The sequence below is a fragment of the Balaenoptera musculus genome, chromosome 20 (assembly GCF_009873245.2).
Source record: "Balaenoptera musculus isolate JJ_BM4_2016_0621 chromosome 20, mBalMus1.pri.v3, whole genome shotgun sequence".
Classification (NCBI taxonomy): Eukaryota; Metazoa; Chordata; class Mammalia; order Artiodactyla; family Balaenopteridae; genus Balaenoptera; species Balaenoptera musculus.
The window spans coordinates 46,630,580-46,647,114 of NC_045804.1; the positions used below are offsets into that span (position 1 = coordinate 46,630,580).

The window sequence follows — 16,535 nt, forward strand, 5'->3', positions numbered from 1 at the left end:
CCTACCACTCTCCCTCTGGCTTACTCTGTTCATCCACCACTAGCTGTTCATCCAGCTTGCTGTTGCTTAAACATGCCAGACACGCTCCCACCTTAGGATCTCTGCCTGGAATGCTCTTCTCTCAGATATCTACTCAGTTAACTCCTGTATCTCCAAGACTTTGCTCCACTTTCACTCTTTCAATGAGGCATATCTGACTATACTACTTAATACTACAATCTGTACTCTCGCTCCCAGCACTGCCTATTTCCCCTACCCTGTTCAATTTTTCCTTTTTGTTTACTCTACTGTATTTATCACCTTTAACATACTATATATTTTATTTATTTATGATGTTTATTGGCTGTGCCTCCTTGCTAGAATTAAGCTCCTCAAAGGTAAGGATCTTTGTCTATTTTTTTTAAATGATGTATTTTTTTTTTTTTTTTTATTCACACACACACACACTGTATTTTATTTTTACAAGACATAAATAGACTGACACCAAGCATTGTACATGAATGACCACAACAAAAGCAACAATGATTGCAATTACCAAACATGAAACACACTCATACTATGTCATAATATTGACATTCAGTCCAGTAATCCTCCACTGTATAAATGATGTATTTTTTGTTTACTAAGCACTGAGCACAGTGGCTGGCACAAAACAGATGTTCAATAAAAATTCACTGAATGAAGTTTGGGAAACTCCTGCTTCAGTTTTTTATTTACTTATTTTTTATTTTTTTGGCCACGCCGCGGCATGCAGGATCTTGGTTCCCCGACCAGGGGTGGATGCCGTGCCCCCCGTAGTGGAAGCACAGAGTCTTAACCACCGGACCACCAGGGAAGTCCCCTGTTTCAGTTTTTTATATACGTATGTGTGTACTAGGTTGTGATGTAAAATATATTTCTTATTGAAGAGTGTAGTCAAGAGTGTTTGAAAACTACTGGGGTTAGACTGTATGACCTCTATCGTTCCTTCCAAATATGAGCATTCATGAATTTCTATGTGCAGCTAGTAAATCTCCACTATATCCTTTGGGATACAGCAAGGTGCAGAGCCTAGTGATGACAGCAAGGCACTGATTACTGAAACATAATATTGACACCGAGAAAGCTAAATAGCATCCCTACCTGTTGTATAATAGTAGGTTAGAAAGAACTGTGTAAACAGCAAGAACTGTTGAATGCCCCAAAATATAAAAATCTAAACGTAACTCTTCCATCAAAAAGAGATGTAATTTGATGGGCTTCCCTGGTGGCATAGTAGTTAAGAATCCGTCTGCCAACACGGGGGACACGGGTTTGAGCCCTGGTCTGGGAAGATCCCACATGCCACAGAGCAGCTAAGCCTGTGCACCACAACTACTGAGTCTGCACTCTAGAGCCCGCGTGCCACAACTACTGAGCCCGTGTGCTGCAACTACTGAAGCCTGCGCGCCTAGAGCCTGTGCTCCACAACAGGAGGAGCCACTGCAATGAGAAGCCCGCGCACTGCAAGGAAGAGTAACCCCCACTCAACGCAACTAAAGAAAGCCCAGGCGCAGCAATGAAGACCCAAAAATAAATAAATACATAAATTTATAAAAAAAAAAAAAGATATAATTTGAGAGCAAATCACAAAAGACAACGTTTTCCGCATCAAAATTTCCCTGGTTAAAGCTTCCATTCACTTACTGAAGAAGTGAAGATGAGTGAAGAAAGAGATCGCTTAGAGTCTCTGCTGTAGAAATTGTAACCTGAATGGACTTGGGGAGCAAAGACCACTTCTGAAGTATGTATGATTTCCACTCATCCACGGGCAGATCCATGCTACTTTAAATCTAAAAAATGAATAAGAAAATAAGGAATTCGGATTTCTACAAATGCACAATTCTAGAAAGTCCAGATTTCATTCAAGCATGCATGAAGCAACAAAATCAATTCTTGTGGTCTCTTCCTATAGTTGTTTACATGCTGAGGAAGCATCTATTGTTTCTCACCCCAATTCACTCAACATCCCTTCATTCAGAAATATTTATTGAAAACTTACTTTGTTCCAGGCATCATACTAGGTACTGGTTATACAATGATGAATCAGAACTCTTACCCAGTTCAGTTTTTTCTTTTCAATCCCCAGGTCACTCCTTTAGTTCAAGCCCGCACCATTTCCTGTCCGGCATTCTTTCTGGCGTGTCATAACTAGTCTACACGCCCTCAGACCCCCCACTTCCCCATTCCAAATTCAGTCCATCCTCTACATTGAGACAGATGTCAGTACTCTGCCTTAAATTCATCAATGCTCCTCCTAGCATTTAGGGAAGCCCAGTACAAACCCTTCATTATTTAACTCTTGGCTTACTTTCTAATGCTCAAGTCTCACTTCCTCCTCTGTACCCTACTATCCTAGCTACTCAAAGCTATCCCCAGCTTGCCAGGCTATTCATCTCCCTAGGTTTTACAAAGACTATTCATTGGCCCTACCCTCACTTGGAGTCCACCTGGCAAATTTCCAAACATTCTTCAAGACCCAGTTCAAATGGTATCTCCTCCGGGAAGCCTTCCCTGATTTTTCCACCTGTGATAGCAGCACACTTTGTGTCTCTCCTGGGGCCCAAACCACGTCTACCTTGAGTTAGTGCTCCTCACAGCAGAAACTCCCTCGACAGACTGTGCTCTCCTCTGAGGGTAGGGACCAGGTCTTATTTACCTTGAGAGATCCCCACTGTGCCAAGCTCAGGGTCTGGAACCTGAGGGAGTTCAACTCTGGGTTGCTGAAGGAAGCAAGTCAATGCTTTGACTACATCTAGTAGCAGAGTTACTATGGCAACAGCTCTACCACTCCTCTGGGCTACCAGTCAGTGTCTGCCCACCAAAGGCCGAGTGGGGTACGTTTCCGAGAGTCAGCTCGGAAAGCTGCCGGAACTCGTCCTCTCCGCGCCCTTCGCTGCGTCCGCGTCACGCTTCGCGCATCACGCTTCGCGCGCTCCGCGGTTCCGCGCCCCGCCCCCTGGCCCCGCAATCCAGCGACTAGGCCCCGGACCTGGGCTCCGGTGAGTCACGTGGGCCACCCGCCGCGCCTCGGCCAATGAAGTGGCTGCTCGGCTCCTAAACCCGCCCCCGTGCCGTGCGCACGTCGGGAGGCCGTCCTGGTGCACGCAGGTCCTGGGGCCAATCGCTTTGGAGCGCGCGGGTTCCCTGGAGTAAAGCCAGGGCTGCAGGGGAGTCGGAGAGCTGGAGTTGTGGCGGCGGAACCATGGTGGGCCACCTGAGCGAGGGGGCCATTGCGGTGAGGAGACGCCTGCGAGCCGGGCGCGGGCCGGGGTGGCTGTGGGCCCTGGGGCTGTGCGGGGTGGAGAAGGAGGAGAGAACACGGGAGGAGGAGACATAGGGGGCCGGGGAGGAACCGCCGGGTGACTCCCTAGAATCATCACTCCTCAAAGCATTTTTCCCATCGTCTTTTAAACACGCTCATGTTTTTCCTGCTTAAGGAAATGAAACAAAATAAACTGTTGATTTTCGCCCATCTCTCTCCCGCAGCCACTCTCTTTCTCCTCCCCTTCCCCCATCCGCAGCCTAACTTTCCTAGAGTTGTCAGTTTTCAGTTCTTTCTTTTTCTCGCCTCCCATTAACCCTTCAACAGACTCCAATCAGTCACTCCCCTGCTCACGATAGAAGTAACCCTGGCTGAAGTCAGCAGTGCCTCCAGGTCGTTAAATCCAACAGACACTTTTGAGAGTTAAATTTACTCGAGTTCTCAGCAGCGTTTGACTATTGAGCATCGCTTTCTTTTGGTAACACCCTCTTCTTTCGGTTTCTGTGGCTCAGCTTGGCTTGTCTTTCCCCGTCTTATTTGGAGATCTCTGTAAATTTTTGTTGACTCTTCTCCCGAGACAATCAAATTACCATCTATATATCAATTGCTCACAAATTTCTGTGTCCGGAGCCACCTTTACTCCGAAGAGTACTCAGCTGCGTACTTGATATCTCAAAAACATTTTAAATTCAACATGTCCCAAAGCAAATCCATTATCTTTCTAAATTTGGGCCTCTACCGTTCCCTGTCTGGATGAATGGCACCATTATTCATTAAGTTATACCAGCCAGAAATTGTGGAATCATTCTTGCTACACATTCAGTCACCCTGGATGTCCAGTCCCTCCCCAAGTCTGGTGTGTTTTACCTCCACATATATCTCTTAAATGCATCTACTTCTCTATCCACACTGGCACCATTGTTTCTGCCTGGCCTTCTCACTTCTACCCAGCATAACCCTCCTCCTGCCATTCCCATCATAGCATATTCCCACCAGTTCTTTCCTCCTTTCCAGCCTTTCCTTTTTTTTTTTTTTTTAATTTAAATCCGGGTATATTTCATACTCCTGCCTTCCACAGGGGCTTTGGACATTCTTTAACCTGTGCCTACTGCCTGGGTGGTTGTTCATTCTCCCCTTGCTGACTAACGTAACCTTCCAAGTCTCTGCTCAGTTACTTCCTCAGAGAAGCCTTCCTTGACTCCCCTTGCTAGGCTAAATCCCTTTATTTTCAACCCCTAATTCCTGTTTGTTCACGATATTAAACTCTGCCTTTCCTCTTCTGTCAAATGAGGTTAATCATACCTAGTACCTATTGCCTAAGGTTAGTGGGACGATTAAATGAGCTATTAATTTAAAGTGCTTAGTCCATGCCTGATACATAGTAAATGCTCATTATATGTTACCTATTATTAATAATCACAGATGTGATCTTACATTTATATGTTGTTTATTTGATTCATATCAGTTACTTTCTGTCTCCCTCCACTGGATTGTAAATTCTTTGAGGCCTGAAATTATGTCTTTTTTTGCTCAACATAGTCTCCCCAATACCGGAAGGACTGCTGGCAAGTTTTAAGTGCCCAATAAATGTTTGCTAATTGCACGAGGCAGGGAAAAGAAAGGGACAGAGATGGATGGGGAAGAACAGTTGGCAGAGTTGAGTGAATATTTTAATAAGTTAGAAATAACCCCGAGAAGTGATTGCAAATTGTAGTCCTTGTTTACTTTATAACTGCTACTTTGTATCTTTAAGACAAATTAGGAATTGTTCTTCACTTTCAAGGAAAGTGACTGGTATTTTTCAAATAATTTGATGAGTTAGTTTTTGCCATATTCAAAATTTAGGAAACATATTTCCAGTGTTAGGTGAAGTATCACTTAGGTTTTGTTCGTAAATGATGAGGAAAATTTGTGTGTGTGTGTGTTTGTGGTGAAGGAGTGTAGAGTACCTTTGTCAAGTTTGTTTATCAGCTAAAGCAGGTAATATCATTTTAGTTCAAAAGACATAGACCCCAAAGGGTAAGCACTAACACACAAATAGTGCATTTTCGGCAAGAGCTAACATAAGAGATTATGCGTGGAACTATTGTAGTAAATAGAACTAATAGCATTTGTATCTTGAGTAATTAGGTAATACAAAGAAAGGGGAAGGGAACGAATACTTTTGATCATTTCCAATGTGCTAGATACTTTATTATAGTCAGTAGTTACAGTAACCCTGTAAAGTAGATTTTTATCATTAACCCCATCTTACAGATAAAGTAACTGAAGTCCAGAGAAGTTAAGTAATTTGTGCATGAGGTGAGGTTTGAACATGTGCTCTGAACCATTCCATTCTGTTGTTTTGTATTTTTTTCCTTCCAGTTTTATTGAGATATAATTGACATACAGCACTGTATAAGTTTAAGGTGTACAGCATAATGATTTGACTTATATACATCATGAAACAATTAGCACAGTAAGTTTAGTGAATATCCATCACCTCATATAGATACAAAATAAAAAGAAAAAAGTATTTTTTTTTCTTGTGATGAGAACTCTTAGGATTTACTCTCTTAATAACTTTCATATATAACATTGTTAATTATATTTCATATATAGCATTGTTAATTATATTAATCATGTTGTATGTTACATCCCTGGTACTTATTTATCTTATAACTGGAAATTTGTACCTTTTGACCACGTTTGTCCGGTTCCTCCTCCTTCTACTTCCTGCCTCTGGTAACCACAAATCTGATCTCTTTTTTTCTATAAGTTTGTTCATTTGTTTGTTTGTTTTTGAAGTATAATTGGCTTACAGTACTGTGTTATTTCTTGGTGCACAACATAGTAATTTGATATTTCTGTACATTACAAAATGATCACCACTGTTGCTTTGTATTTTTATTAGCAATGTTAATTTGGAAAATTTAAGTCAGTTCTGTCTTAAGTGTATATATCATGCTATATGTCCCAGAAGAGCAAGTCTTATATTCACTATTTATGATGACACAAATAAATTTAAAAGAATGATAAAGTACTACATGTATTTGGTTTTAGAATCAAATAAAACAGAAAGGTGCTTGATGAAATTACTGACCTGTCCCTTCCCCCAGTTCTGTTCCTTTAAAAAAAAAAAAAACCACCTTTACTGAAGTTCAATTTGATTTACATGTAACAAAAGCTATAATACATATTGTTTACAAACTATATCAGTCTGTAATACATCAAACTATATGCAGTTTGATGAGTTTTGACAAATGTATACACCACCCCAATCTGCTCCTTTCCCATCCCCTGCCCTTACCCTAGGCAACCACTGTTCTGGGTTCTGGTTTCTACCACTACAGGTCAGTTTTGACTGTTCTAAAACGTCATATAAATGGAATCAAATAATATGTACCCTTTGTGTCTGGCTTCTTTCTTTCAGCAAAATGATTTTTGAGATTTATCCATGTTGTTTCAGTAGTTTGCACCTTTTTATTGCCCAATAGTATTCCATGGTATGAATAAACACAACTTGTTTATTTACCTGTTGAACATTTGGGTTATTTTCCTTTTTGGCTATTATGAATGAAGGTGTTATGAACTTTTATGTACAAGTCTTCTTATGGAAATATATTTTAATTCCTCTGAGATAAATATTGGGGAGTGCAATTGCTGGGTCATGTGATAACTGAACATTTAACTTTATAAGAAATTGCTAAACTATTTCCAAAGTGTTTATGAGAATTCTGTTTGCTCCATTTCCTCACGAACACTTAGTTTTGTCAGTCTTTTTAGGTTTACCTATTCTAGTGAATGTGTAGTGGTATCTCACTGTGATTTTAATTTGTGTTTTGCTGATGACTAATGATCTTGAGCATCTTTTCATGTGCTTATTGGCTGTTTGTATTCCTTCTTTTGTGAAGTGTATTGTTCGTATCTTTTGCCTGTTTAAAAAATTGGGACGTGTTCTTATTAGTTGTAAGAATTCGTTATTTAATCTGGACATGTCTTTTGTTACATAAAAGCATTACATATATTTTCTCCCAATCTGAGGCTTTTCATTCTTTTAATGCTGTTTTTTTTTAAATAAATTTATTTTATTTATTTATTTTCAGCTGCGTTGGGTCTTCGTTGCTGCGCACGGGCTTTCTCTAGCTGCGGCGAGCGGGGGCTACTCTTCGTTGCGGTGCGCGAGCTTCTCATCACAGTGGCTTCTCTGTTGCAGAGCACGGGCTCTAGGTGCTCAGGCTTCAATAGTTGTGGCACGTGGGCTCAGTAGTTGTGGCTCGCGGGCTCTAGAGCACAGGCTCAGTAATTGTGGCGCACGGGCTTAGTTGCTCCACGGCATGTGGGATCTTCCTGGACCAGGGCTCTAACCCATGTCCCCTGCATTGGCAGGCAGATTCTTAACTACCAGGCCACCAGGGAAACTCAATGGTGTTTTTTTAAAAGAGCAGTTTTAAATTTTGATGTTCAGTTGGTTTTTTTTGTTTTGTTTTTCCTTTTCTGAATTGTATTTTTCTGTCCCCAAAAATCTTTGTTTCCCCCAAGGTTACAAATCTTTTGTCCTGTGTTTTCTTCTAGAAGTTTTATAGTTTTAGTTTATATTCAGGCCTGTAATCCATTTCAAGTTTACCTTTTTATGTATGGTGTATAGATCATTCTTTCCATTGCAGATATTCAGTTTTTTCAGTCCCATTTGTTATAAAGACTATAATGTTCCATTGAATTGTGTTGTCACCTTTGATAAAATTTATATATATGTGGGTCTATATCTGGAATGCCTATTCTGCCATTGCTCTGTATGTCAGTACTTACACATTGTCTTCATAACTGTAGTTATATAGTAAGTCTTGAAATTGGGTAGTATAAATTCTTCAGCTTCATTCTTTTTCAAAATTGTTTTACTGAATCTAGGTTCTCTATGTTTTCATATATATTTTAGAATCAGCTTGTCAATTTCTAATAAAGAAAGGCTGATGGGATTTTGATTGATAGTACATTACATTTATAGATCAATTTGGGATCACTTGACTTCTTACAGACATTGAATCTTTCAAACCATGGACATGCTATATCTCTCATTTACTTAGGTTTTCTTTAATTTCTCTCAGTGTTTTGTAGTTTTCAGTATGCAAGTCTTGCATATGTATTGTTAGACTTAGGTTTTTTTAACGGTATTAAAATGGTATTTTTGAAAATTTCATTTTCCAGTTGTTAATTGGCAGTATATAAAAATACAGTTGATTTTTGCATATTAACCTTGTATCCTGAAAACTCGGTAAATTGACTTAGTAGTTTTTTGTAGATGCCTTAGGATTTTCTACATACATGACTTTATCTGCACATAAAGACAGTTTTATTATTTCCTTTTCAATCTTTATGCCTTTATTTCTTTTTTTAAAATATATTTTTAAAAAATATTTATTTATTTATCTATTTATTTATTTAGGCTGCGCCAGGTCTTAGTTGTGGCACATGGGATCTTCATTGTGGTATGCGGACTCTTAGTTGTGGCATGCAGGCAGGATCTAGTTCCCCGACCAGGGATCAAACCCGGGCCCCCTTCATTGGGAGCTCAGAATCTTACCCACTGGACCACCAGGGAAGTCCCTATGCCCTTATTTCTTTTTCTCGTCTTGTTGCATTAGTTAGGAGCTCTACTGCCATATTTAATAAAAGTGATGAGAGTTATATCCTTGCCTTGTTCCTGATCTTAGGGGAGGTCATTCAGTGTTTTGCCATTAAGTGTGATTGGTAATTAGATTTTTTGGTAGATGCCTGCTATCATTTTAACCCTATCTTCTATCCCTAATTTGCTGAGACTTTTTATAATGAATAAGTGTTGAATTTTGTCAAATGCTTTTTCTGCATCTATTGAGATGGTTGTGGTTTTTCTTCTTTATTCTGTTAATGTGACAGACTACAATAATGGATTTTTGAATGTTGAGTAAACCTTGCCTTCTTGGAATAAACCTCACATGGTCTTGACATATTATATACATTTTATATAGTGCTATATTTGATTTACTGATATTTTGTTGAGGATTTTTACATCTTTATTGATGAGTGATATATAGATCTGTAATTTTTCTTTCTTACAATGACTTTGTTTTTTCTATCAGAGTAAAGCTAACATCATACAATGAGTTGTAAAGTGTTCTATCTCCTGAAATAATTTATGCAGGATTGGTTTTTTTTGTCATTCAGTGTTAGATAGAATTTACCAGTAAAGCCATCTGGACCTAGAGTTTACTCTTTTGGAATATTTTAAATTATAAATTTAATTTCTTTAATAGATGTAGAATTATCTAGATTTTCTGTATTTTTATGTAGTTTTGATAATTTGTGTTTTTTTAAGGGACTTATCCATTTAAGTTGTTTCATAAAGTTCCTAATATTCCCTTATTATATATATATAAATATATATAAAATTTTATATATGTATGATTTATAGTGATGCCTTTTTCATTCCTGGTATTGAGAATGTGTGTTTTCTTTTTCTTTACCAGACTAGCTAGAAGTTTATCAATTTTATTGATCTTTTCAAAGAACCAGCTTTTGGTTCAATTGTGTTTTTCCTATTATTTATCAATTTTCTATTTCATTGATTTTTGCTCTTTTATTATTTCTTTCCTTCTGTGTACTTGGGTTTAATTTACTCTTTTTCTGGCTCCTTATGGTGGAATCTTAGATAATTGACTTTGGAGCTTTTTCTTCTCTAATGAGAGCATTTAAAGCTGTATTTTCCCCTCTAAGCATTGCTCTAGGTACATCCCACAAATTTAGATAGATTGTATTTTAATTTTCATTGTTAATAACTTTCTAATTTCTCTTGTGATTTCTTCTTCAACAGATGGGTTATTTAGAAGGTTGTTGTTTAACTTCCAAGTATCTGGAGATTTTCTAGATATCATATTGTTATTGATTTCTAGTTTAATTCTAGTGTGGTCAAATAACATACTCTGTATGAATTGAACTTTTCAACATTTATTGAGAGCTTTACTGCCCAGTATATGGACTATCTTGATGAAAATGTTCCAGGTACACTTAAAAGAATGTGTATTTTGCAGTTGTTAGATGATCTAATTAGGTCAAGTTTGTTGATAGTTTAAGTTTTCTATATTCTTATTTCTATATTTTTGGTCTATTTACCCTGTCAATTACTGAGAGAAGAATGTTGAAACCACCAATTATAATAGTGGATTTGTCTATGTCTCCTTTTCATTCTGTCAGTTTTTCCTTCATGTATCTTGAACCCCTGTTGTTAGGTGAACACATTTATCATTGTCTTTTTTTTTTTTTTGGCCATGCTGTGCAGCATGTGGATCTTAGATCCTAGTTCCCCGACTAGGGATTGAACCCGTGCCCCCTGCAGTGGAAGCATGGAGTCTTAACCACTGGACCGCCAGGGAAGTCCCCATTGTGTCTCCTTTAGGAATCAACCCTATTATTATTATGAAATGTCCTTTTTTATCCCAGGTAATATTCCTTGTCCTGAAGTCTACTTTGCCTGCTTTTAATGATACATCTTTCTCCAGTATTTTATTTTTAATTTGTCTTTTTATATTTGAAGTGTGTTTCTTGTACAGAGCAAATAGTTGGGTCTGTCTTATTCATTACAATAATTTCTTCCATTTAATTGGAGTACTTGAACCATTTACACTTAATATAATTACAAGTTTGGGTTTAAGTTTTTCATTTTGCTGCTTGTTTTTTTATTTGTCCCATCTTTTCTTTGCTGTTGTTTTTCTATTTTTTAACTTTTCCCGACTTTTGGATTGAGTATTTTTTATGATTAAAATTTATTTCCACTATTGGCTTATTAGCGATGCTTTACGTTTTTAATGATTGTTTTAGGGCAACGCATCCTAGCTTGGACTACTATAACAAAATACCGTAGACTGGGTGATGTAAACAGCAGATTTATTTCTCACAATTCTAGAGGCTGAGAAATCCATCAAGGCACCAGCAGATTTAGTTCTGGGTGAGGGCTGTCTTCCTGGCTTGCAGCTACTATCTCACTGTGCTCACATGACCTCTTCTTTGTGTGGGGAGAGAGTGAGTTCTGGTGTCTCTTCCTCTTTTTTTTTTTTCTGGCTGCACCTTGTGGCATTCAGGATCTTAGTTTCATGACCAGGGATCGAGCCGTGCCCCCTGAAGTGGAAGTGCAGAGTCTCAACCACTGGACTGCCAGGGAAGTCCCTCTCTTCCTCTTTTTATAAGGACAGTAATCTCATGGGGGCTCCACCCTCGTGACCTCATCTGAAAGTGGTTGCCTACAAAGACCCCATCTCTCACACTGAGGGTTAGAGTGTCAACATATGAATACTCTCACACTGATATGATACTCTCAACATATGATACTCTCACACTGAGGGTTAGAGTGTCAACATATGAATTGGGAGGTGGGGTCAGGACACACATGTTCGGTCCAAAACACAGTGGTTCTCAATGTTTTGATTTTAGAATACCTTTCATTTGTAAAAAATCATTGAGCACCCCCCCCCCCACCAAAAGCTTTTGTTTTTGTGGGTTATATCTCCCTTACCATATTTGAAATTATAACAGATATTTTAAAAATATTTATTCACTTAAAATAGTAATAAACTCATCTGTTAACATAAATAACATGTTTTAGGAAAAACAGTTATATAGTTCAAAACAAATAGAAAAGTGACATTGTTTTACGTTTTTGCACATTGCTTTAATATCTGGCTTACTAGAAGACGTGACAGCTAGATTTTCATACCAGATTCTGCGTTCAGTATATGGATATATGGTTTTTTTGGTCGAACTATATGGAGGAAACCTGGTTTCAAATATGTAGTTGGAAAAAGGAGGAGTATTTTAATAGCCTTTTCAGGCTTCTTTTCTGATCCCTGTGATCTTGTAGTATAATAAGAAATATATGTTTGGTCTTTGTCCAGTTTTTGGTACACAGAACTCCTAAAACCCTTGGAATTTCCTGAGTGATAGGGTGGGAGGAGCTTTTTTCGTTACTTATGATAAGCCCCTTTCAACCATACCTGAAGTTTAATGAGGTAACTCTTGGTGGGCCCCAGGGTAGCTTCAGGACAGGGGTTGATTGCCAGGAACCAATCATATGATTAAAGGGTTGGAACTTTCTGCTCTACACCTCACCCCACAGGATAAAGGCTGGAGATTGAGCTAATCACCAATAGCCAACGATTTAATCAATCATGCCTATGTAATGGGGCCTTCAGAAAAATCCCTAAACAACAAAATTCAGAGGGCTTCTAGTTTGGTGAACACATCTACATGCTGGGAGGGGGCACACCCCCAGACTCCACAGGAACAGAATCTCCTGTGCTTGGGACCCATCCAGACCTTGTCTTATGTGCCTCTCCATCTGATTTTTGTTTGTATCCTTTTGACTCTCTCTTATAATATACCAGTAATACTAAGTAAAGTGTTTCCCTGAGTTCTGTGAGGGACTCCAAGGAATTTGTAGCCACACAATTTGTAGCCAAGTCAAATAGAAGTGTAAACTGGGTCACCTGGGGACCCACTACTTGAGATTAGTGTATGAAGTGGGCACTTGGACAGTCTTGTGGGACTGAGCCCTTAACCTGTGGGGTCTACACTAATTCTGGGTAGTTAGTGTCAAAATTAAGTTGACTTGTGAGACGCCCAGTTGGTGTCTGCAGAGAATTGCTTCATGTGGAAAACCCACACATTTGGTGTCAGAGTGTTTTGAATAGAAAATCAGGTTTCCTTTAGTACTGTATCAAAACTCAACAAATGGTAGTTTCTTAAAGGTTAGTTGGAATGTAGATTTGGCCTGTCTTCCATTTTGAATAGATCTTTTACCTATGCATTATTTGTAACGCCATGTTTCAGTCATTTGGAAAATATTGGTTCATTGCATTTTACAGATCTTCCAAATGTTGGTATATTTTGTTATATCACAAAAATTTATGCTTATTAACATCATTACTGATTTAATTAAGAAAAGTCAGTAAGTATTAGGAAGCTGATGAATACAGGTTTTCAGAAGTCCTGACTTTCATTAGAAAACTTTTTTATCATTGGCAACAAATACAGTTAATTGTCTCACTTTATTTTTGAGAAGATATCCACTAAATTCCCAAGTCTGAATAACCACAGTTTGTCGTTTGCCCTTTCAAGTTAAAATGATGTTCCATGAGAAAAAAACGGCCGGTTCAACTTGCAGCTCGAACAGTTGTAGCAGTGCTTTTCCTCAAGGCTGCAGCCGTACTTCAGCAGAAGTACTTTGGCATACTTTCTGTATGGTTGCATAGAATATTAAAATTTTTTTGTCCTCAAGGTTAAGATTTAATGTAATAAATAATTTTATTTCTTCAAGTTTCTTTCTTTTTTTTTTTTTTTAGTGAAACTCCCCTCCCCAGTGTGTTCAGGGCAGTGAAGCATACAGTGACGACTGCTATAGTAACTCGGCTAAGGCACCCATAGTTTACCTACCACTGCTTTGCACCATCAGTGCAAATGTCAACACAGCTGTTTCAGGATAAACCATGAGTTTTGAAAGTGATTCAACACTTTGAGTATTTCAGCATAGTCTGTGTTTGTTGTCAAGCATTCACACGAAAGAAGATCTTACTAGATGATTAGTTGGTGCTGATACGAGATGAGCACAAGCAAAGCAGCCAGTCCAGCCACATCTATCTATTCATCCATTCGTAAGGCAAAAGTAGAATTCTGCGGAAGAGATATTAACTCAGTCTTCATGATGTATCTTGTTCTTTAATTCAACAAGTTGCTTTATTATTAGAAAGTGGAACTGCTGTGATTTCTATTACTGATTTTTCATCCAGTAGACATTCATAAGTGGTAATAGTATGAAGTTTTATTAGTCCTTCAGCCAGTTTTTCGTTGTATTCAATGAACGGGAGTGAGAAGGACAAAAGCTTGTTTATTATGATGAAAATAGTTTTCAATTTATGTACCCTCTGAAAAGGTCTTGGGACCCCAGATGGCAATGGACATTATGAACAATACGTTGTTCAGTGTCTAGATTACGTGTATAGAGAATATTGAGTTGTTCTGGCAGACTGTTAACTTACTTGCAGATCAGCTGAGCCCTTTGAGACTGTAGTGGGTCTAGAGTAGCTTTTACTTTGTGGATAGTTTAGTCTGTTTCTAAAGCATGGCCTTTCTGGGGTTTCTACTGAATGCACCAGGTGTTTATTGAGTTCTCTCCACTCAAATGGCTAATTGGAACTCAAATGTATTCTAGCCTGGGTGAGCGCCAGTAATTTTTCAGCTTGTAGTTCTCTAATCTTTACCTGGCCTGTGGCACCTCATTCTGTGTATGCACAACTTAGAATTCAGCCAAAAAACTCAAGGGAACCCCTGCATAGGTTATTGAAGCTCTTTCTCTATGTAGCTCCCTCCTGTTGGGTACTCTGCCTCCAGGAAGTCCAGATAACTCACCTCCCCAAACTGATCTGTGCTCAGCAGGACTGCCATATTCTTCTTGGGTTCCCTTCGCTATGCTATGGTCCAAAAGTGCCTCTGTGCAGAAACTCATTTGTTTTCCTTTCAGGGATCACAGTCTTGTTCTACCTGTTGCCTGGTATTTGAAAACAGTTTATATATTTTTGTCCAGTTTTTAGTTTATGGTTGGAAGAGCTAGTCTGGTATCACTTATTTCAGCATTGGCAAAAGCAGACGTCAGACAATGAGTTTTAGCTAGCTAGTTTTTCTGATGGTTACCTTTAAATGACGCCTTTTTAAAAACGAACTAAAAACCTGATTAATAGTTATTTTGCTTTTGTTAGAAATTATTTTTATAATTGCTAGTAGAGTCATGAGATTTAACATTCAAAAAGTATAAAAGAGGATGCAGTGCAAGGTCTGCCTCCCACACATGTCCCCCATCACCCAATTCCTCTCACAAGAGGCAACCAGTGGTACAGAAACATCTTCTTTTTTTTCTTTTTTTGGGCTGCGTTGGGTCTTTGTTGCTGCGCGCAGGCTTTCTCTAGTTGGGGCGAGCGGGGGCTACTCTTCATTGTGGTGCACGGGCTTCTCATTGCAGTGGCTTCTCTTCTTCTCGTGTTGCGGAGCACGGGCTCTAGGCGCGTGGGCTTCAGTAGTTGTAGCACGCGGGCTTCACTTGTTGTGGCGTGCAGGCTCAGTAGTTGTGGCTTGCAGCCTTAGTTGCTCCGCGGCATGTGGGATCTTCCTGGACCAGGGCTCTAACACGTGTCCCCTGCATTGCAGGTGGATTCTTAACCACTGCGCCACCAGGGAAGTCCCTAGAAACATCTTCTTAAGGCTGCATAATATTCTGTTTTAAGGATTTGCTGTACTTACTTGTTTGATTCCGTATTAATGGGCAGTGTAGGAAAATAAATGTGGTATTATGACTAATGAGTACATATGCGATGCCAGCTTTTTAGATGTAGTATCCTTGTCGTAAGTATGAATCCCACTTTTATGATTTTATGATTTGTCCAGAGTGATAAAACTTGAAGTAGATTTTCAAATGATAAGCTCTGAAAAGGATCTTTTAATAATGTCATCTGTGGTTTATTCCAGACACCAAATTAAAAATATGTCAAGTTTTAATCATGATTTGAGTGCCTATCTCATAAGCATCTGTTTTTACTTTTTCAGGCCATAATGCAACAGGGAGATACAGCCATAAAACCCATTCTCCAAGTCATTGTGAGTACCTACATATTTTTATGTCAAACATTTTTAAACTTACATATAATTATAAATTACATTTGATAGAGGACATACAGTCCACTTTAGGAAACGTGTCCACTTTACAAAATTCTCTTCATCATCACAAAAATAGTCCAGTCCATGTTGTAACTCTGAGAGAGGAACCAGGCTTTATTTTAATGTTGTGTTAGCCAGAGTTTGACCTTTGGAGGTTCACATTTGAGGCTTTGCCTTTCTGTTCTTTCCACAGTTGGTGGATACTGTAGCGCTACGCATCATTACTTCTGCCTCCTTGGTTGTCTTTCTGCCCTGGGGTTTGTCTTGCTCAAATCTGCCTTACATATGGCCTCTGGAGAGATGTACCTGAAAGGAACTTGTCTGCTTAAAATTCTTCATTAACCCTATCATTCATTTTAGGAGGTCTCAAATTTTAGTGAGAATTTTAAAAATCAATAGGAGCAGAATCCTGGATCATACTTGCAGATTGTGAGTCAGTAAGCCCGATGATCTGTCTCCCTGTTACTCCCAAACTCCCTGCCAGTCATCTTTTTTTTTTTTAAAAGGCAAATAGCCCAGTTTTATTATTTTATTTTATTTTTTA

At 38.7% G+C, this 16,535-nt stretch overlaps 2 protein-coding genes across 6 annotated transcripts in view; one reads left to right on the forward strand and one right to left on the reverse strand.

Moving 5' to 3' along the window:
• Nucleotides 1-2,908, reverse strand: part of SMYD4 (SET and MYND domain containing 4) — a 36,877-nt gene extending 33,969 nt beyond the window's left edge. For all 5 annotated transcript variants that reach the window (XM_036837157.1, XM_036837160.1, XM_036837155.1 and 2 more), the window contains exons 1-2: nucleotides 2,678-2,908; nucleotides 1,666-1,811 (exon numbers count right to left, since the gene is read on the reverse strand). In XM_036837157.1, coding sequence (XP_036693052.1) covers nucleotides 1,666-1,799 — 134 coding nt within the window. In that variant the 5' untranslated portion in view covers nucleotides 1,800-1,811; nucleotides 2,678-2,908. The remainder of the gene's footprint in view (nucleotides 1-1,665; nucleotides 1,812-2,677) is intronic.
• Nucleotides 2,909-3,103: 195 nt separating this feature from the next.
• Nucleotides 3,104-16,535, forward strand: part of RPA1 (replication protein A1) — a 51,475-nt gene continuing 38,043 nt past the window's right edge. The window contains exons 1-2 of the mRNA XM_036836824.1: nucleotides 3,104-3,256; nucleotides 15,881-15,931. Coding sequence (XP_036692719.1) covers nucleotides 3,224-3,256; nucleotides 15,881-15,931 — 84 coding nt within the window. The 5' untranslated portion in view covers nucleotides 3,104-3,223. The remainder of the gene's footprint in view (nucleotides 3,257-15,880; nucleotides 15,932-16,535) is intronic.